At 44.8% G+C, this 21,610-nt stretch overlaps 1 protein-coding gene across 1 annotated transcript in view; it reads left to right on the plus strand.

Annotated features, from left to right (window-relative positions):
- The window catches only part of LOC126198677 (polyamine-transporting ATPase 13A3-like), a 452,249-nt gene that overhangs the window by 392,890 nt on the left and 37,749 nt on the right, over window positions 1–21,610 (plus strand). Inside the window, exons 15-17 of the mRNA XM_049935173.1 lie at window positions 3,140–3,376; window positions 3,686–3,828; window positions 8,975–9,236. Of these exons, the coding sequence (XP_049791130.1) occupies window positions 3,140–3,376; window positions 3,686–3,828; window positions 8,975–9,236 (642 nt within the window). The remainder of the gene's footprint in view (window positions 1–3,139; window positions 3,377–3,685; window positions 3,829–8,974; window positions 9,237–21,610) is intronic.

A 21,610-nucleotide genomic window follows, 5' to 3' on the forward strand; every position in this document is an offset into this window, starting at 1 on the left:
AGCCAACCATGAGCGTTATACAGGGTGATTCAAAAAGAATACCACAACTTTAGGAATTTAAAACTCTGCAACGACAAAAGGCAGAGCTAAGCACTATCTGTCGGCGAATTAAGGGAGCTATAAAGTTTCATTTAGTTGTACATTTGTTCGCTTGAGGCGCTGTTGACTAGGCGTCAGCGTCAGTTGATGCTAAGATGGCGACCGCTCAACAGAAAGCTTTTTGTGTTATTGAGTACGGCAGAAGTGAATCGACGACAGTTGTTCAGCGTGCATTTCGAACGAAGTATGGTGTTAAACCTCCTGATAGGTGATGTATTAAACGTTGGTATAAACAGTTTACAGAGAATGGGTGTTTGTACAAAGGGAAAAGATCTGGACGGTCGAGAACGAGTGATGAAAATGTAGCACGCATCCAGCAAGCATTTGTTCGCAGCCCAGGAAAATCGACTCGCAGAGCTAGCAGAGAGCTGCAAATTCCACAATCAACTGTATGCAGAGTCCTACGAAAAAGGTTAGTTATGAAACCTTATCGTCTGAAATTGGTTCAAGCACTGTCTGCAGCTGATAAGATTAAAAGAATCGATTTCTGTGATTTTATCCATGCTCAAATGGAAACAGATGAATCTTTCGTTTCAAAGATTGTAAGATTGTGTTTAGTGATGAAGCAACTTTCCACACTAACGGGAAAGTCAACCGTCACAATGTCTGTATATGGGGCACTGAGAATCCGCGAGAAACAACTCAGTATGAACGTGACTCGCCGAAGGTGAACGTTTTCTGTGCCATTTCAGCCAATAAAGTTTTTGGTCCCTTTTTCTTCGAAGGTGCTACTGTAACTGGACTACAGTATCTGGAGATGTTAGAGAAATGGCTGTTCCCTCAGCTCGAACAAGAAGCACAACAATTCATATTTCAGCAGGATGGAGCGCCACCACATTGGCACTTATCTGTCCGTAACTACCTGAACGTCAACTACCCGAGGCGATGGATCGGCCGCCAGGCAGCCCGTGACAGAGCACTTCATCACTGGCCTCCAAGAAGCCCTGATCTTACCCCCTGCGATTTTTTCTTATGGGGGTATGTTAAGGATATGGTGTTTCGGCCACCTCTCCCAGCCACCATTGATGATTTGAAACGAGAAATAACAGCAGCTATCCAAACTGTTACGCCTGATATGCTACAGAGAGTGTGGAACGAGTTGGAGTATCGGGTTGATATTGCTCGTGTGTCTGGAGGGGGCCATATTGAACATCTCTGAACTTGTTTTTGAGTAAAAAAAAACCTTTTTAAATACTATTTGTAATGATGTATAACAGAAGGTTATATTATGTTTCTTTCATTAAATACACATTTTTAAAGTTGTGGTATTCTTTTTTAATCACCCTGTACTATACTAACATATTTCAAAACCTTCTGTTGTCGTCTTATCTGTGCTGCATATTTTCGACGTTTCTCTTAAATGTAACGGTATGCTCCACACATTTCAGAAAAGACACTGCAGCACAGACAGCTTTTTTAAAATTTGGTTACTGACCTGTAGTGTTTATATTGCGTAGCGTTCTTCAATTAAGTGTTGCGATGTTACCATGTTACAGTGTATCATTTTTTTTAGGGGGGGGGGGGGGGGGGGGAAGGATTTATAGAGCAGCTACCCTACTTTAAGAAACCGTTTAAAAATTCGTATGTTGGCGCTGTGACAAAGGAAGTAGTATACGGTGCATCCACAGGATCCGAAATGGCATAATTCGTTATTCAAATAAAGTTATTTTGTGTTTAGCAGTGTTTACAAGTACGTTCATTTGACTTAATACACATGTGGATATTTTCATTCCAATTATCAGAACTGAAGTTAGAAATGATCCGAAGAAGAGCCACGTGTTTCGTATTAAATTCTGAGAGCAGAAGTTCCAAGAAGACTCAGGCAACGTATTTTCACGCAGAAGAACGTGTAATTAGTTGAATGACGAACACTAACTTCACTTAAAGAAGGTTTATTCAGCACTTGCACATACAAGAGCGCGGAGTAAACCGCCTTCGGCCGGAACACATACGGTGTATATACAGATACAGAACATTCCAGTACAATGATTCTTGACATTTGTGGATACTGCTAGAATGTACTCGAACCGAATATAGAAATAAAAATTTTACAGTTGAGTTTTCAATTTAGTACCTTCCATGCAACAGTCTAGTATCATAACCAGTACACCACGGTGACTGTGCTACTCAGCTTCTTCTGCGACAATATTACTTGGTCCCAAATGCATCTTGCGAAAAGATCATGACGAGAAAATCAGAGAAACTTGATCTCATTTAGTAGCTTACCGACAATCGTTCTTCCTACGCTCCATTTACAAAAGAGATATGAAAGTGGGACACGACAGGGGCACCAGTAGTACCGTCTACAGTGTACTGTAAGGTGGCTTGCGGGATATAAATACTGAAGTACATGCAGATGTAAATTTAAACATAGTTTTACAGGTGAGGACGCAGAAACTGTAAGTTATGTAGATGCAGATCTAGATACAGATGCAGATCCAGATTTAAATGCATGTTTAGATTTTGGTGCAGATGCACATGCAGTTGTAACTGTAGGTGCAGATGGGTACGTACATCTAAATGTAGCTTTAGATGCAGACGATATAGATGCCTGTTCTAATGATGTAGATTGTAGATGTAGACATGCTGTAGATGCAGATGTTGAATGTTTAGATGTCCTAGGAGATATGCAGATTATGTAGATGTCCTAGATGCAAATGAAGATTATGTTCATTCAGATGCTAATCCAGATGATGCAGATGCATATGGTATAGATATAGATGTGTTATCAGTGCAGATGTTAGTGGTGCAGATGCAGATTACGTAGCTGTAGGTGTCCCAGATGCAGATTTACATTTGTACACACAGATTCATACTATGCAGATGCAATTTTTATGTAGATGCAATTTATATATAAATGCAATTTATATAATTGTAGAAGCAGATGCAGATTATGTAGATGTAGATGGGGATTATATAGGTGTAGATGCATATATCGGTGAAGACGTAGAATAGGATGGGCGATAAAGGGCTGTCGCAGAGGATTGAGTCGATGCATTTCCCCTGCATCTTGATAAGAGCTTGCTCATTTTGCCGCCAGTGCCGACCGGCCTGAACGAGACGCTGCACGAGTACACCAGCAAGGGCTACCGCGTGATCGCCATGGGCCACCGGCGACTGGCGCGCTCCACCAACCTGCAGAAGCTGGCGCGAGAGGACGCGGAGCGCGACCTGCGCTTCCTGGGCATCATCATCCTGGAGAACCGCCTCAAGCCCCAGACCACACCCGTCATCGCCGAGCTGACCGCGGCGCGCTTCAAGATCGTCATGATCACAGGCACGTGCCGCAGCCCAGCCCCCTTCTACTCCAGCACAGCCGCTACCGCGGTTTGCGGACTATAAGAAGCAATTTTTTCTTCGAAAAATTGCCTCTTGTTAACACTGTCTCTCTCCTGCCCCGCCATCGCAAACCCAGAACACTGTCTGGTCTGTGATGCGCCATTGCAGTCTACGGTGCAAATGAACTTGAAAGTTTTTTTTATCGTATGGCAAAACATATACAAAACTATTACAAGTCAGCATTTAATGTTATATGAAGTTAATGTTATAGTAGAGAGACTGATGTGTGAGTGACTGTGCTTTGCAGGAGACAACATCCAGACGGCATCGAGCGTGGCCCGCGAGAGCGGCATCGTGCTGCCGCACGAGACCATCGTGGAGGTGACTGCCCGGGAGCTGCCCACCTCAGCGCCGCAGGTCTACTTCACCAGGTCCACCATCGCGCCGCCGGTACGTCATTCCTGCCACCACTTCTGTAATACTACTTTCTTTTCTTTGCTTCTACTCTGCTAAAATTACGTCGAACCGTATACAAGACAGTCTACGAGGACTGGACCAAATCTGACATCCAAAGCCGTTTCGATGCTCCTGGGATAACCGTTGTTTTGTGGTCTTCAGTCCAAAGATTAGTTTGACGCAGCTCCGTAAGCGTCTGTCATAAGCAAGCCTCATCAACTCTCCATAACTAGCAACTTACATTCATTTGAACCTGCTAACTGTAGTCGGCCCGTAGTTTCCTCTGCAACTTTTATCCTCAGCGCTTCCTTCAAATAACAAACTGATTATTCTTTGGTCCCTCAGTAAGTGTCCTGTTAACCAGACCTTTCCTTTATTCAGTGCCACAAATCTCTTTTCTTCACAGTTCGATACAGTACCACCTCATTACATACACTACTAGTAACAATGAGGCTTATTGCAGGTGATGCAGTTATATATAATGAAGCACTATCTCAAAGAAGCTGCATAAATATTCAGTCATATCTTGATAAGATTTCAAAGTGGTGCAAAGATTGGCAGCTTGCTTTCAATGTTCAGGAATGTAAAATTATGCGCTCCACAAAACGAAAAAAAACATAGTATCCTATGACTATAAAATCAATGAGTCTCTGTTGGAATCGCCCAACACATACAAGTACCTGGATGTAACACTCTATAGGGATATGAATTGGAATGATCACACGGGCTCAGTCGTGGCTGAAGCAGGTGGTAGACATCGGTATATTGGTAGAATACCGGGGAAGTGCAGTCAGTCTACAAAGGAGATTCCTTGCAAGTCACTCGCGACTCATCCCAGAATATTGCTCAAGTCTTTGGAACCCGTAGCAAGTAGGACTAACAGGGAATATTGAACGTGTACGAAGCAGAACAGTATGAACCGTCACAGGTTACTTTAATCCGTGGAAGAGTGTCACAGAGGTATTAAAGGGCCGGCCGAAGTGGCCGTGCGGTTAAAGGCGCTGCAGTCTGGGACCGCAAGACCGCTACGGTCGCAGGTTCGAATCCTGCCTCGGGCATGGATGTTTGTGATGTCCTTAGGTTAGTTAGGTTTAACTAGTTCTAAGTTCTAGGGGACTAATGACCTACGCAGTTGAGTCCCATACTGCTCAGAGCCATTTGAACCATTTTTTTTTTGTATTAAAGGAACTGAACTGGTAGGCTCTGGAAGAATCGGCTTTAAATGGTGACTAGGAATATACTACAACCCCCTGCGTATTTCTAACATAGGAATCGTGACAATAAGAATAGAGTAATTACCTCACTCCCAGAGATATTCGCACACTCATTTTTCCCACAATCCTTGCGTGAATGGAACAGGAAGAATCCCTAAAAACTGGTGCAATGGGATGTACCCTCGCCATGCACATCACGATGATTTGCAAAGTATAGATGTAGATGTAAATTTACCCAGCTAATCTTCAGCATTCGTCTGTAGCACCATTTTTCGAAAGCTTCTATTCTCTTCTCGTCTGCACTGTTTATCGTCCATGTTTCACTTCTGTACAAAACTACACTCCAGATAAATATCTTCAGAAAAGACTTCCTAACACAAAAATTTATATGTGGTATTACCAAATATCTCTTTTTCAGGAATTCCTTTCGTGTAGTAGTCATTCTGCATTTTTTACCCTCTGATCTTTGGCCACCGTCACTTATTTTACTGCCCAAATAACAAAAATTGTCTACTGCTTTTAGTGCCACATTTTCCTCAACTAATTCCCTCAGCACCGCGTGATCGGCATTCCTTTACCCTTGTTTTACATTTTTTACATTCTTCTCATGACCTCCTTTCATGGCATCCACTCCAGTTACAGTTATCTTTGACGGCTCTGACAGAATTACAATGTCATCGGCAAGCCGCGACGTTCTTCTACATTCTCCCTAAACATTAATTCCCCTTCCAGCTTTCGCCTTGATTTCCTCTACCTCTTGCTTAATACACAGACTGAATAACTTTGGGGATAGACAACAACACTGTCCCACTTCTTTCTCAACTACAGATTCCCTTTCATATATTGACTCTTCCAACTGCAGTGCGCGTTTTGTATAAATTATAGATAATTTTTCCCTGTATTTTATCCCTGGTACATGCAAAAATTAAAAGTATGTATTACAGTTAGTAACTTCAGAACCTTTCTCTAAATCAACGAATTCTGTAACCGTAGGTTTGCCTTTCTTAACTCCGTCTTCTGAGATAAGACGTTTATCGGTGCTGCCTTGCGTGTTCCTAACTCCTGCAACTGCAACTGCTCTTGCCTGAGGTCGGCTACTACCGGTGCCTACCAACCATAACTTAGCCTCTTTCCTTGTGTCTATGTTTGGAGTTATTGAGTGAGAGTTGAGGCACTACGCGTATTTTTTTAGGGCTTGCACAGAAAAATTTAAGTGCTCGTTTTTCCCGCGCGCCGTTCGAAAGTGGAACGGTAGAGAGACAGCTTGAAGGTGGCTCATTGAACCCTCTGCCAGGCACTTTATTGTGAATAGCAGAGTAATCATGTAGATGTAGATGTACAGTTCTTGATTTGATTCGAGGTTGGTTAAATACTGGATATTAGAAGTTGAACTCACGGTGGATTAGCAAACGGGGATTGTATGACAGCGAGTCCGGTGGAAAGGTGTCCAGAGCTTGGATTAACGCATGTGGCGAAACTTTTAAACAATTGTAGAATGTTCTGGCCTTACCTCGAACGAATTCCAGTATTGCGGACTTGTAGGTCACTGGGTGTAAGTGTATTTGGTAGGAAAGGAGAAGCATTTGTAGCAGTGCGTAGAAATCTGTTTTGACGTGTTTTAATATTCCTGTCCGTGTAGTATTCGATGTGTTTTTCTGGAAATCGTCGTAGAGTCTAGTATGAAGCCCAGGTATTTGATGTTTTTGTTTTACCGTGGTATCGACGCCGTTTGCTGCCATTTTAACATCTTTAGGTATGCTTTTATATGAGTCTTAGCGAAATACACTACTGGCCATTAAAATTGCTACACCACGAAAATGATGTGCTACAGACGCGAAATTTAACCGACGGGAAGAAGATGCTGTGAAATGCAAATGATTAGCTTTTCAGAGCATTCACACTCGTCTGGCGACGATGGCGACACCTACAACGTGCTGACATGAGGAAAGTTTCCAACCGATTTCTCATACACAAACAGCAGTTGACCGGCGTTGCCTGGTGCAACGTTGTTGTGATGCCTCGTGTAAGGAGGAGAAATGCGTACCATCACGTTTCCGACTTTGATAAAGGTCGGATTGTAGCCTATCGCGATTGCGGTTTATCGTATAGCGACACTGCTGGTCGCGTTGGTCGAGATCCAATGACTGTTAGCAAAATATGGAATCTGTGGGTTCAGGAGGGTAATACGGAACGCCATGCTGGATCCCAACGGCCTCGTATCACTAGCAGTCGAGATGACAGGCATCCTATCCGCATGGCTGTAACGGATCGTGCAGCCACGTCTCCATCCATGAGTCAACAGATGGGGACGTTTGCAAGACAAAAACCATCTGCACGAACAGTTCGACGACGTTTGCAGCAGCATGGACTATCAGCTCGGAGACCATGGCTGCGGTTACCCTAGACGCTGCATCATAGACAGGAGCGCCTGCGATGGTGTACTCAACGACGAATCTGGGTGCACGAATAGCAAAACGTCATTTTTTCGGATGAATCCAGGTTCTGTTTACAGTGTCACGATGGTCGCATCCGTGTTTGGCGACATCGCGGTGAACGCACATTGGAAGCGTGTATTCGTCATGGCTATACTGGCGTATAACCCGGCCTGATTGGTTACATGTCTCGGTCACCTCTTGTTCGCATTGACGGCACTTTGAACAGTGGACGTTACAATTCAGATGTGTTACAACCCTTGGCTCTACCCTTCATTCGATTCCTGAGAAACCCTACATTTCAGCAAGATAGTGCACGACCGCATGTTGAAGGTCCTATACGGGCATTTGTGGATACAGAAAATGTTCGACTGCTGCCCTGGCCAGCACATTCTCCAGACGTCTCACCAATTGAAAACGTCTGGTCAATGGTGCCCGAGCAACTGGCTCGTCACAAAACGCCAGTCACTACTCTTGATGAACTGTGGTATCGTGTTGGAGCTGCATGGGCAGCTGTACCTGTACACGCCATCCAAGCTCTGTTTGACTCAATGCCCAGGCGTATCAAGGCCGTTATTACGGCCAGAGGTGGTTGTTCTGGGTACCGATTTCTTAGGATATATGCACCCAAATTGCGAGAAAATGTAATCACATGTGAGTTCTAGTATAATATATTTGTCCAATGAATACGCATTTATCATCTGCGTTTCTTCTTGGCATAGCAATTTTAATGGTCAGTAGTGTAGATAGTGATCTCCCAGAGGAGTGCACATCGTTGAATATCTTCCATAGGTTCCTGAAGTTTTCGTGCAAAGTAGATCATCCCAGATTTCGTATGGCATTGTGTTTGACATTTACAATCTTTGTAAAAAAAAGTGTTCTTTGCAAATTTGGTTATTTAACTGCTAACAAGTATCAAATTGAAAGTCTCTATCTGTTAGAGACGAGACTCACTTATGGTATAGGTCTACCCTATGCTTCTCCGCAGACTACCTTAACTGCACAACTTAGGTCACGCGAAACTAAATGTTGCATGAATCTCCTACTGCAAAAGCTTACTGAGAACATTGCATTACACAGTGGGAAAGGCAACACAATGGGGACCGACAATACAAGGCGTCCACTGGTGTATTGCTGGCAGGAGCTGTCCAGTCTGCTTGACAAGTCAGTCGGCCGGGGTGGCGGAGTGGTTCTAGGCGCTACAGTCTGGAACCGCGCTACCGCTACGGTCGCAGGTTCGAATCCTGTCTCGGGCATGGATTAGGTTAGTTAGGTTTAAGTAGTTCTAAGTCTAGGGGACTGTTGACCTCAGAAGTTAAGTCCCATAGTGCTCAGAGCCGTTTGTTTTGACAGGTCAATGGAGAACGCTGCCATGGCATGCAATGCTGTTTCGTTAGTATCTTCTTTGTGTTGTGACGCTATTTTCCCTTATGTATTCAAGTGTGATAGTTGATAGCTATGGTGTAGCATCAAGTGTGGGTGGTGTTTGCGCAGAGCATGCCGTGCGACGGCGGGCTGAGCAACGCGGCTTTCGAGGTGTCACCGGGAGACGAGGAGACGTGCGTCGGCGGCGGGGGCGGGGGCGGCGCGTCGCCCTACCGGCTGGCCGTGACGGGCCCCACGTGGGCGGCGCTGCGCAGCGCGAGGCAGGACCTGCTGCCGCGGGTCGTGGCCGCCGGCGCCATCTTCGCGCGCATGTCCTCCGACCAGAAGCAGCAGCTGGTGCAGGAGCTCAAGGAGATGGGCTACTACGTGGGTCAGTACCCCAACCCATTATTCACCACTTCAACGACTATCACTTTGTTTACCGTGTACTAGGGGCGTTCAATAAGTAATGCAACACCTTTTTTTCTGAAAGAAAGTTGGTATTGTCAGGAAGCCAATACACCATATTATTCCCCACTCTTGTCTACAAAACCCTATTCTTCAACAAAATCTCCGTTCAATGCTTCGTACTTACACCACCTCAATGGAACAGCCTATATGCAAGCATAGTCAGTTTACCGTTGACGTCAGAGCCAAGTCTTGCTCCGTCGATAACGTCCCTATCATCCACCTTCTGCCTCCTTCATTGAGTCACACAGATTGAACTCAGAAATTGCGAGACCCGAGCTGTAAGTCCACATTCTTCAGTACCCCAACTGGTCGACGGACGACTTCGTCAGCACTACAAACAGGGAAATGACTTCGTGTAGCGAGGTGTTTGATTGTGATCCGTTGATAAACTCGAATGAGTGTGTCCGCACGCCCCAAAACTGCAGGAGTCACAGCCGTATGCGACCGGCCATCTACATCTACATCTCCGCAATTCACCATACGGTGCGTGGCGGAGGGTACCTCGTACCACAACTAGCATCTTCTCTCCCTGTTCCACTCCCAAACAGAACGAGGGAAAAATGACTGCCTATATGCCTCTGTACGAGCCCTAATCTCTCTTATCTTTGTGGTCTTTCCGCGAAATAGAAGTTGGCGGCAGTGAAATTGTACTGCAGTCAGCCTCAAATGCTGGTTCTCTAAATTTCCTCAGTAGCGATTCACGAAAAGAACGCCTCATTTCCTCTAGAGACTCCCACCCGACTTCCTGAAGCATTTCCGTAACACTCGCGTGATGATCAAACAGCCGGCCGAAGTGGCCGTGCGGTTAAGGCGCTGCAGTCTGGAACCGCAAGACCGCTACGGTTGCAGGTTCGAATCCTGCCTCGGGCATGGATGTGTGTGATGTCCTTAGGTTAGTTAGGTTTAAGTAGTTCTAAGTTCTAGGGGACTTATGACCACAGCAGTTGAGTCCCATAGTGCTCAGAGCCATTTGAACCATTTGATGATCAAACCTACCAGTAACAAATCTAGCAGCCCGCCTCTGAACTGCTTCTATGTCCTCACTCAATCCGACCTGATAGGGATCCCAAACGCTCGAGCAGTACTCAAGAATAGGTCGTATTAGTGTTTTATAAGCGGTCTCCTTTACAGATAAACCACATCTTCCCAAAATTCTACCGATGAACCGAAGACGACTATCCGCCTTCCCTACAACTGCCATTACATGCTTGTCCCACTTCATATCGCTCTGCAATGTTACGCCCAAATATTTAATCGACGTGACTGTGTCAAGCGCTACACTACTAATGTAGTATTCAAACATTACGGGATTCTTTTTCCTATTCATCTGCATTAATTTACATTTATCTGTATTTAGATATCGTATAGATTTTCGAGATGTTGTTGTGATGATGACAGATACCTCGCCCAACGACTCACCGTGTTTTTCTTTCCTGCCAGGTCTCCGTAGACATTCTGCAAGGGCCTATAAATTTCTGCGATGCCCTCGTTTTCCGCCAAAAGAAGCTCAATGACAGCTATCTGCTTGGAGCGTACCTCCATTACAAATGTCATTTTCAAAGCTAGTTATAGAACCGCAACCAATCAGAGCCTCATGAAACTATAAAGACTGAAACGGGAATGTTCCACGATGTCCCATAGCAAATTCCGCACTTTTTCGATCAAAATTGGTCCAGAAAACAATGTGTTTCTCTACGTACTGAGCGCCTCTCGTAGATAAGAACGATCATTATCCTGGCGCACTGCCTTCCTCACCTGCTGTCTGTCTGACTGAGGGTTCATGGGAGCAGTAGAGAGTAGAGTGAAATGGATTTTTTTGGTGGGAATGGAGGGAGGTGGGTCTCGATGTAGTAATTTTTATCCTAAGCTTTGAACTACCAGAAATAAACTAAAATTATTAAATAATAATTAAAAAATTAAAATTAAAGTCAACACACACACAAACACATACAAAAAGAAAGCTCCCACTACCACAACATCCCCACCAGAACACTCCATTTCACTGCCATCCTATACAGCTCCCACGATCCGTCAGTCAATGTACAGAGTGCAGCAAATAAGGTCGAAGTGTACAGCCGTGGCACATAATCAATTGCAGGCCTATACTGCGCGAAACTCTGCTTACCCTTTCCTCACATGCAAACCGTGGATGAAGGACAAAAGGAAGATTCCATATTCCTAGATTTCTGGAACGCTGGGACGAGGTGCCCCACCGGTGACTGTACATACGGATTTGTTTCCCAGGTGGGTCGAAGTCTTCTTAACACTTTCGCTGCGGCTGACGCTTATAAGCGTCCGCGCTCACTGTCGGATTACTCAGTCTGGTTGCAGCGCCTAAGCTAGCATCAAAGCGTGTAAACTTTTGTTTTGTGTGGTCAGTTATCGAACGTATATTGTTGGTAATGGCGGCTAATGAACCAACACCTGGACCTTCAAATGTGAAAAGGAGCAGAAAAAGTGTTAAACTGACAGAGTAACAGTTACTTACAAGGAAACCTCCCCATCGCACCCCCCTCAGATTTAGCTGTAAGTTGGCACAGTGGATAGGCCTTGTTAAACTGAACACAGATCAACTGAGAAAACAGGAAGAAGTTGTGTGGAACTGTGAAAAAATAAGCAAAATATACAATCTGAGTAGTCCATGGGTCACATAAGCAACATATTGGACAAAGTGAGCGTAGGAGCGCCGTGGTCCCGTGGTAGCGTGAGCAGCTGCTGAATGAGAGGTCCTTGGTTCAAGTCTTCCCTTGACTGAAAATTTTACTTTCTTTATTTTTGCATAGTTATTACCTGTCCGTTCGTTCATTGACGTCTCTGTTCATTGTAATAAGTTTTGTGTCTGTGTTTTGCGACCGCATCACAAAACCGTGCGATTAGTAGACGTAAGGACGTGCCTCTCCAATGGGAACAGAAAACATTTGATCGCAATGACATAGGTCAACCGATTCCTCCACAGGAAAACACATCTGATATATTCTATACGACACTGGTGACGGCATGTGCGTCACACATGCTAGGAATATGTTGTCGACCCACCTAACTTGTACACTTGGCGAATGGGTAAAAAGATTCTTCTACCTTGCCCGATTTAGGTTTTCTTGTGGATGTGATAATCACTCCCAAAAAAGTGATGAAAACATAAGAGTTTGTTACATAAACTGAAAATAAAAAATTAAAATTTTCACTGGATGGAAGATTTGAACCAAGGACCTTTCGTTCCGCAGCTGCTCACGTTACCACGAGACCACGGCGCTCCTGCGTTCCCATTGTCATTAATGTTGCATATCTTCCCTTGAACTACTCAGTTTGTATATTTTGCTTATTTTTTCACAGTTCCACACAACTTCTTCCTGTTTTCCCAATTGATCTGTGTTCAGTTTTCCAAGGCCTATCCACTGTGCCAACTTATAACTAAATCTGAGGGGGGGGTGCGATGGGGAGGTTCCCTTGTTAGTGTATTAGACGACAGTCATTTTCTGTGTAGTGAGGACGAGGCATACCACGGAGATTGTCATTTAGAGGCTGCAAAAGAATTGCAGAGTGATGATAGCGTGGAGGCACAGCTTTCGAATGTGTTTCGTGACAGTTCCGTATCTGACGATACGAATCATGACGATTGTGTGGAAATCGACAACGAAAAAGAGCCCGACCTGCCACACGGAGATAACCCAGGTGAATCCTGGCATAAAGAACCACATAATATGCAGTATCACCCATTTACGAAGGAAGAAGTTCTGCAAATTCATCCTGCTGGCAATTCTCCTATGGATTTCTTCAGATTATTGGTAACAGATGAATTGTTGCAACTTGTAGGTGACGAAACGAACGATAACGCAGTCAACATATTGCTGAGCGAAAATACAAAAGATGAATCTAGGATCTGTAAATGGAAACCTCTAAGTGTAGGCGTCATCATTAAGTTAGTATAGGACGTGATCCTACAGATCTTACAAGGTCTTGACGTCGGCCTGTAACTCAGGTGTCTTAGGAGCGTCGGCTCCGAGCGGTACCTGCCGTTTCAGTGTTAGCGGGCCGGACTCAAGCGTTGCCGGGCCGCACTGGAGAGTTGCGCGCCTGCACCGATGCCGCAGCGAAAGTGTTAAGCAATACACCCAGTTCATTGTCCTCGAGGGTTAGTATTTATCAGAGACACGGGTATCGTCGGGAGTAAAGTGTAACAGGTCTGCTGCTATTATGTACATATATAAATGGTCTTTCGGACAGGGCGGACAGCAGCCTGTACCTGTTTGCTGAAGACGCTGTGGTGTCGTCGTTTAATGACTGTGGGAGGATACAGGTTGATGTAATGAATCGCAGCTAGCTCTAAATGTAGAAAAATGTAAGTTAATGCAGATGATTAGGAAACACGATACCGTGATGTTCGAATACAGCATTATTAGTGTGCTGCTTGACGCAGTCACTTCGATTAAATGCATAGGCGTAACGCTGCAGAGCGATATGTAATGGAACAAGCACGTGAGGACGACAGTACAGAAAGCGGATGGTCGACATCGGTTTATTGGGAGATTGTTGGCAAGAACAGGTAATAATATTGTGGAAAGGGCCAAGGGTTGAGGTCAGTTTCTGCTTCTAATTGTCTTTTTGTAATTTAGTAACCTTTACAATAAAAGCGGCACATAGCCGAATCTTTAAGGAATGCAACTCTTTCACGGCTGAAGGTCTCCGACAAGAAATCTGAACAAGATATAATCCAATTAAGATAGCAATAAAATAATTCATAAAACAACGTACGCGAAGTGCAATACAAATGGATGAGGGCCACACCTGATTTGCAGAATTGTAGAATATATTACCATAGATCTTTAAAGGCAGAAGGCCAACAAGAAATCTTAAAGAAATCAAAAATTCAATTAAGATAGCAATAAAATAATTTAAAACCCCAAAAGCAACATATGCAAGATGCAACACAAATGGCTGACGGACACAATTAAATTTCGAAACTTCAGAATATATTACCATAGACCTTTAATGGCAGAAGGACCGGCCAGCACGTTTAACAACAAGAAATCTTAAAATCAACAAGATAAAAATCGAATTAAGATAGCAATAAAATAATTTAAAGAAGCAACATATGTAAGGTGCAATACCAATGGCTGAGGGCCACAATTAAATTTCAAAATTTAAAAAAAAAAATACCATAATCTTTAAGGCAGAAGGCCGCAGTGTTTAAGCTTGAAAAATAAATTTAAAAATTAATTTTGCATAATTTTAAGAAATAAACAAATAATCATAAGCCTAAATTTTAAAATAGCTGACGACAGATAACAAAACACCGGTGGCACTCAGAAGGCCTCCAGGAATGTCGGTCTGCCCTCGTTCACTTAGGTGAGACAGGTGGTGAGCCCAGCTACACTTGATCCGTCGGAACCCAACCAGGGGACAGCCACGAACCGACCGACACAACGACTTGCTTGCCATCAATCAGTACATGAGAACTCAAACCGGAAATGTTACAAACGTGATACTCCACAATGGGGTACGTATTAGCTGTCAGAACAGGTGAGGAAACGACGCCGCCTGAAATTACGTCAGTGGCCAGGGAGGGTAACCGGAACACTAACGGCCACAAGGCAGAAAATTCCGCTGGTACACTTGAATTTGAAACACGGTAATGTAATTAACTTCACCCAAAGAACACTGCCCGAATTTACGTCAGTCCCTGGTCTGCACCAACCGACCGACTTCTCTCAGAATGCTGACATCTAAAATAGTCGTCAGTAGAAATAACACCAACTACACACACAACCTGACAAACACTGCACGAAGACCTGAACGATACCCAACAGTAACTAAGCACGCACGAAGACAAATCGGGAGTCGATGTGGCCCCCCCCCCCCCACACACACACACACACACACACACACACACACACACACACACACACACACACACACACACACACACACACACACACACACACACACACACGACTCATGAACGATCGGCGAGCCAAAACGCGTCGTCCGGTAGGACGACCGACCGACGATCCACCAAGACCGTGGCCCGGCTCAAGTGGAAGTGATGCGCGGCGGCAATGGCCGGGCGAGCCATGTCGACGCAGACCTCACTGCTACTCCAACCCGACTGCACTAGTGCCGCATTGCGACTCCCCGACTGGCAGGTTCGGACTGCTCTCCAGACACGTTCCAACTGACTGGGAGACGCGAACTGCGACCGACTCACAAGAGACAACGGGCGGGAAGATAGCAGTCGAGCAAAGATACTACGAGATGGGATATATCGATACGCGCTGCTAACGCCTCTCACGGTCAGGCAAAGCAGCAACTCAGTGACAGTAGTAATTTAATTTAACGTAGTGAGGTGGAAGTACTTTAAAAACAGGGTGTAAAATACATGATGGTGGGAACATGAGCCACCCACGGCTCAGTATGGTTCATTTATAAAGGGGGCCGCGTGTAGAACGCTGGTGCGATCCATTCTTGAGTGCTGCTTATGTGTTTGGGATTGCCATCATTTCGGATTAAAGGAAGACATCGAAGCAATTCAGATGTTGCCTGCTTCATTTGTTACTGGAAGGTTCGATCCACATGCGAGCATGACGGAGACGCTTCGTCAACTCAAATGGGAATCACTTCAGAGAAAACGACGTTCTTTTCGTGAAACACCAGTGATAAAATTTAAAGAACCGGCATTTGAAGCTGACTGCAGGACGAATTGACGATTTGACTGCCGCTAATGTACATTTCCCGTAAGGATCACGAAAACAATAGAAATTTAGGACTCGTACGGAGCATATAGACAGTCTATACAGTCGTTCCTCGCTCTATTTGCAAGTGCAACAGGAAAGGAAATGGGTAGCAGCAGTACAAAGTACCCTTCGCCATGTACCATGTTGTGCCTTGTGGAGCATCTATACAGGGTGTAACAAAAAGGTACGGCCAAACTTTCAGGAAACATTCCTCACACACAAAGAAATAAAATATGTTATGTGGACATGTGTCCGGAAACGCTTACTTTCCATGTTAGAGCTCATTTTATTACTTCTCTTCAAATCACATTAATCATGGAATGGAAACACACAGCAACAGAACGTACCAACGTGACTTCAAACACTTTGTTACAGGAAATGTTCAAAATGTCTTCCGTTAGCGAGGATACATGCATCCACCCTCCGTCGCATGGAATCCCTGACGCGCTGATGCAGCCCTGGAGAATGGCGTATTGTATCACAGCCGTCCACAATACGAGCACGAAGAGTCTCTACATTTGGTACCGGGGTTGCGTAGACAAGAGCTTTCAAATGCCCCCATAAATGAAAGTCAAGAGGGTTGAGGTCAGGAGAGCGTGGAGGCCACGGAATTGGTCCGCCTCTACCAATCCATCGGTCACCGAATCTGTTGTTGAGAAGCGTACGAACACTTCGACTGAAATGTGCAGGAGCTCCATCGTGCATGAACCACATGTTGTGTCGTACTTGTAAAGGCACATGTTCTAGCAGCACTGGTAGAGTATCCCGTACGAAATCATGATAACGTGCTCCATTGAGCGTAGGTGGCAGAAAATGGGGCCCAATCAAGACATCACGAACAATGCTTGCCCAAACGTTCACAGAAAATCTGTGTTGATGACGTGATTGCACAATTGCAATACTACCTTCCTTCAATTGGGCCAACTGGCGGTGAATCGAGGAAGTACTGTACATACTGACGAAACTAAAATGAACTGTAACATGGAAATTAAGCGTTTCCGGACACATGTCCACATAACATCTTTTCTTTATTTGTGTGTGAGGAATGTTTCCTGAAAGTTTGGCCGTACCTTTTTGTAACACCCTGTATAGATGGTGATGTAGATCTGGTGCCTACACAAGAACCTATGAACACATAAAAAGACTGTAAAACAAAAAAGTAAGTGGTAAATCACAATCTTTATATACGAATGCGCGGTTTCGCGGCGATATGTACTGATAAAATTCTCTCGACGTTCCAACCGCGCCAAATAGTTTAAAATCCATGAGCTTTCGGCCGAGTACTGCTTCGCCATTGTTAGGTGGATGTTTCTTGGTTGCTGCTACCGTCCTTATGCAGCCGCGCCGCCTTCCGTGACGCCATTGTTGCTCGTTCCAGCGCCGGAGAGGGCAGCAGTGACGTCACAGAAGGCAGAGCGGCTATAAGAGGACCACTCGACAATGGGCGAGCCGTACTCGCCCGATTGCTTGTGAATTTAAACCACCTGTCGCGGCTGGAAGCTTGAGAGAATGTGGCAGTCACAGTCTTTATAATTGTAAACAGTAAGATAATATAACTCTGTTGTTAGGAAACATTACATTTCTCACAACGAAATATTTATTGACCACTGATGCTGCCTAATTCATAAAAGTTTGCTCAAAAAAACAAAATAAACATTCAGTTGCAGTAATAAGATAATGTTTGTTCTTATCTGCATGGTAAACCTAACTGAGGTAAAATGGCTGTGGATACTACTTTCTTCTGGCTATTATTATTAATCGCATCAGAAGCATCAGATACATTGCACCTGATATTTCACCTCAGTAACAAATGAATGACCACAGCTTGAATCGCCATACAGCTTTAGACCAGAAAATAGTCATGTCCACAGCACTGCCATGCGCTGATGTAAGCCTACCCAAGAACAGGGCCTTGTGAGGACAAAAGTACATAGACACACTGGACACAAAGTTAGTCGCCGCCATTAAACAACACACTAGTACTGTGTAACACCATCTGTAGCCTTGATAATGGGCTCAATTCGACGAGGGAGAGACTCCACGGGTTTCTTTAAACATAACATAAGCAGCTGAAACCACTCATTGATGAATACATCTCACGTAGCTACCAGATCACGAGGATGTTGATTGCCAAGTTTGACTTTATTTTCCTTACAGTCACAAATGTTTTCAGTGGGTTGAAGGTCAGCTAATTTAGCAGATCAGTCAAAGTACGATAGGATGCCTCCGTGTTCGTGAAACCAGGAACGCATGCGTGTAACGCTGTGAACATCGGTGGCATCATCTTGGAGCATGGACGCGTCCACTGAGTACTCATCATGAAGTTGTAGAAAAACGGCAACATTTGGTCACCAATACTGTTGAAAAAAAGATCCTAGTTCAAGTTTACAGTAACCTGAACAAATGGGCCAAACCCATGGTACGAAAAACACTCCAAAACATCATAGAACCACCTCTGGCCTGAGCTACACCCACAACATACTGCAGGTTAAAGCCTCATTGCACCATCACTGAAATCGATGCCTTTCACCTTCTGAAAAAAAGAGGCAAATCGTGACCTCCAGTCAGCTCTTATCCAGTTTTTGTGTTTTTGATCTACTGAGGACATGCAGCTTTACATACCTTCGGGAGCAATGGCTCGTTTCACACAGGTCTCCATGCAATGTTCACTCGCAAACTGCTTGAGTGACCTGCACCCATTGATAGCTGAGTTACCTCCTGAGTTTAAATCCGTCAGCCTTTGACAAGGTGCGCCACTCGTCTAGCTTAAGATCCTTTTGCGACAGCTGTACTTATGCTGTGTTACAGCCGGTGAGTGGTAGAATATTCCTTGTAGGCTGCTCCTTGTAGACACGTTGGACAGCCCGTGCCTATATACTGACAAAATATTCAGGGATTGGTCATACCATGAGTCTAGACAACAGTCTGGCACGTGCATACAACTTCACTGCCATACTTAAGTCAGTAAGGGACGGTCACGTGACCGCCTGGTACCACTTCTACATCACCTACAGCTCTTCAAAGCGACCAAGGTGACCTGTTAAGGGAGTAACTAGCATTTTATGCGGTGAGCTTGTATTATCAAATATATTATTTTCATAATTAATAAAAAAGTAAGCACTACACGGTTTGTGTCGGACATGTCCGAAAGAACAGACGCCATATCCATATAAGTATATAGTTCTGCCAATAACGGCCATGACCGTCTTCTTGTGTGGGGATGCAGACTTATTACCCGAACTCTTACGGGACTTGGTAAGAATGTCTTCCACGAGTAATGAGTGTGTTGGGGTGGGACACTACGAATGTAGTGTGTGGACATAAAAGGTGAGAATGTGGGTCTCGCGGTAGGCGTGCGCGAGATAGTCCCTGCAGTCGCACTATCCTCTGTGCGCTCGGTGGCTCAGATGGATAGAGCGTCTGCTATGTAAACAGCAGATCCCGGGTTCGAGTTCCGGTCGGGACACACAATTTCACCTGTCCCCGTCGATATATATCAACGCCCGTCAGCAGCTGAATGTTTGTTTTAATATTTTATTTTGCAGTGAACACATAGTGTGTTCTGGGGCGATCACTCTGTTGTATAAATAATTCAGAAGCCAAGATCGCTTAAACACTGTTTACTAGATGACCGGTTTCAACACACTAAAGGTGCCAACATCGGATCTGAATGTAGCTTAACATGCATAAATCACTTGGATATAACGATACACGAGGCAGACCAGCTGATATAAAATCATTGTCGCAGTAAATCACTTTTGCGTTTCATTGGAGTTCCCAAACAGAAAATGTCATTTACAGGTTCACTCACCAAATTGTACAACCGTTTAAGTGAAAAATAGCATCTATTGCTTTTTCTGCGAAATTATGCATTTGACTGTGTTACCCACAAAATTCTCATAAACTAAGGTTTTATGCAATTGATGATATAGCCAACCAATGGATAACACCATATACAGGGTGAGTCACCTAACGTTACCGCTGGATATATTTCGTAAACCACATCAAATACTGACGAACCGATTCCACAGACCGAACGTGAGGAGAGGGGCTAGTGTAATTGTTTAATACAAACCATACAAAAATGCACGGAAGTATGTTTTTTAACACAAACCTAAGTTTTTTAAATGGAACCACGTTAGTTTTGTTAGCACATCTGAACATATAAACAAATACGTAATCAGTGCCGTTTGTTGCATTGTAAAATGTTAATTACATCCGGAGATATTGTAACCTAAAGTTGACGCTTGAAACCTCCGACGTTCAGTTGCGTGTTGTAACAAACACGGGCCACAGTCAGCGAGCAGCATCTGCAGGGACATGTTTACGGTTACGACCGTGTTTACGAGTGTGGCTGTAGTGCACTGTTGTGGTTTGGTCTAGCTGTCGCAGTGTCCGCATGTAGTGCTTGCTGCTATTGTTATTCTGCATTCGTCTCCTCACGCAGACCAACTATAGTACACCGTGTTACCAGACGTTTGTGATAGTGTAGTGTTGTAGGAACTGTAACCATGGTGTATTCGAACTCTGAAAAGGCGGAGATGATACTCATCTATGGCGAGTGTCGACGAAATGCAGCTGAAGCCTGCAGGGTGTATGCAGAACGGTACCCGGACAGAGAGCATCCGACGTGCCGCACATTGCAAAACATCTACCGCCAACTGTATGCAACAGGTATGGTCGTAGCACGCAAACGGGTCCGTAACAGGCCCGTCACAGTAGAAGCGGGTGCAGTTGGTGTGTTAGCTGCTGTTGCCATGAACCCACACATGAGTACACGGGACACTGCGAGAGCCGGTGGACTGAGTCAAAGTAGTGTCATGCGCATACTGCATCGTCACCGCATTCACCCGTTTCATGTGCCGCTACATCAGCAATTACATGGTGATGACTTTAATCATCGAGTGCAATTCTGTCAATGGGCATTAACAGAGAATGCGTTGCAGTTCTACCTGTTTACCGATGAAGCGGGTTTCACAAACCACGGGGCAGTGAATCTACGGAACATGCATTACTGGTCCGTTGACAATCCTCGCTGGCTCAGACAGGTAGAGCGACAGCGACCGTGGACTGTAAATGTATGGTGCGGAATCATTGGCGACCACCTCATTGGTCCTCACTTCATTGCAGGGGCCCAAACAGCTGCAACATACATCGCGTTTCTACAGAATGATCTGCCAACGTTGCTCGAAAATGTCCCACTGGAAACGCGTCGACGTATGTGGTATCAGCATGATGGTGCACCTGCACATTCCGCAATTAACACTAGGCTGACCCTTGACAGGATGTTCGACGGGCCCTTCATAGGACGTGGAGGACGCATAAATTGGCAAGCCCGTTCTCCTGATCTTACACCTCTGGACTTTTTTCTGTGGGTACGTTAAAGGAGAATGTGTACCGTGATGTGCCTACAACCCCAGAGGATATGAAACAACGTATTGTGGCAGTCTGCGGCGACATTACACCAGATGTACTGCGGCGTGTACGACATTCATTACGCCAGAGATTGCAATTGTGTGCAGCAAATGATGGCCACCACATTGAACATCTATTGGCCTGACAT

The sequence above is a fragment of the Schistocerca nitens genome, chromosome 8 (assembly GCF_023898315.1).
Source record: "Schistocerca nitens isolate TAMUIC-IGC-003100 chromosome 8, iqSchNite1.1, whole genome shotgun sequence".
NCBI classification, from domain to species: domain Eukaryota; kingdom Metazoa; phylum Arthropoda; class Insecta; order Orthoptera; family Acrididae; genus Schistocerca; species Schistocerca nitens.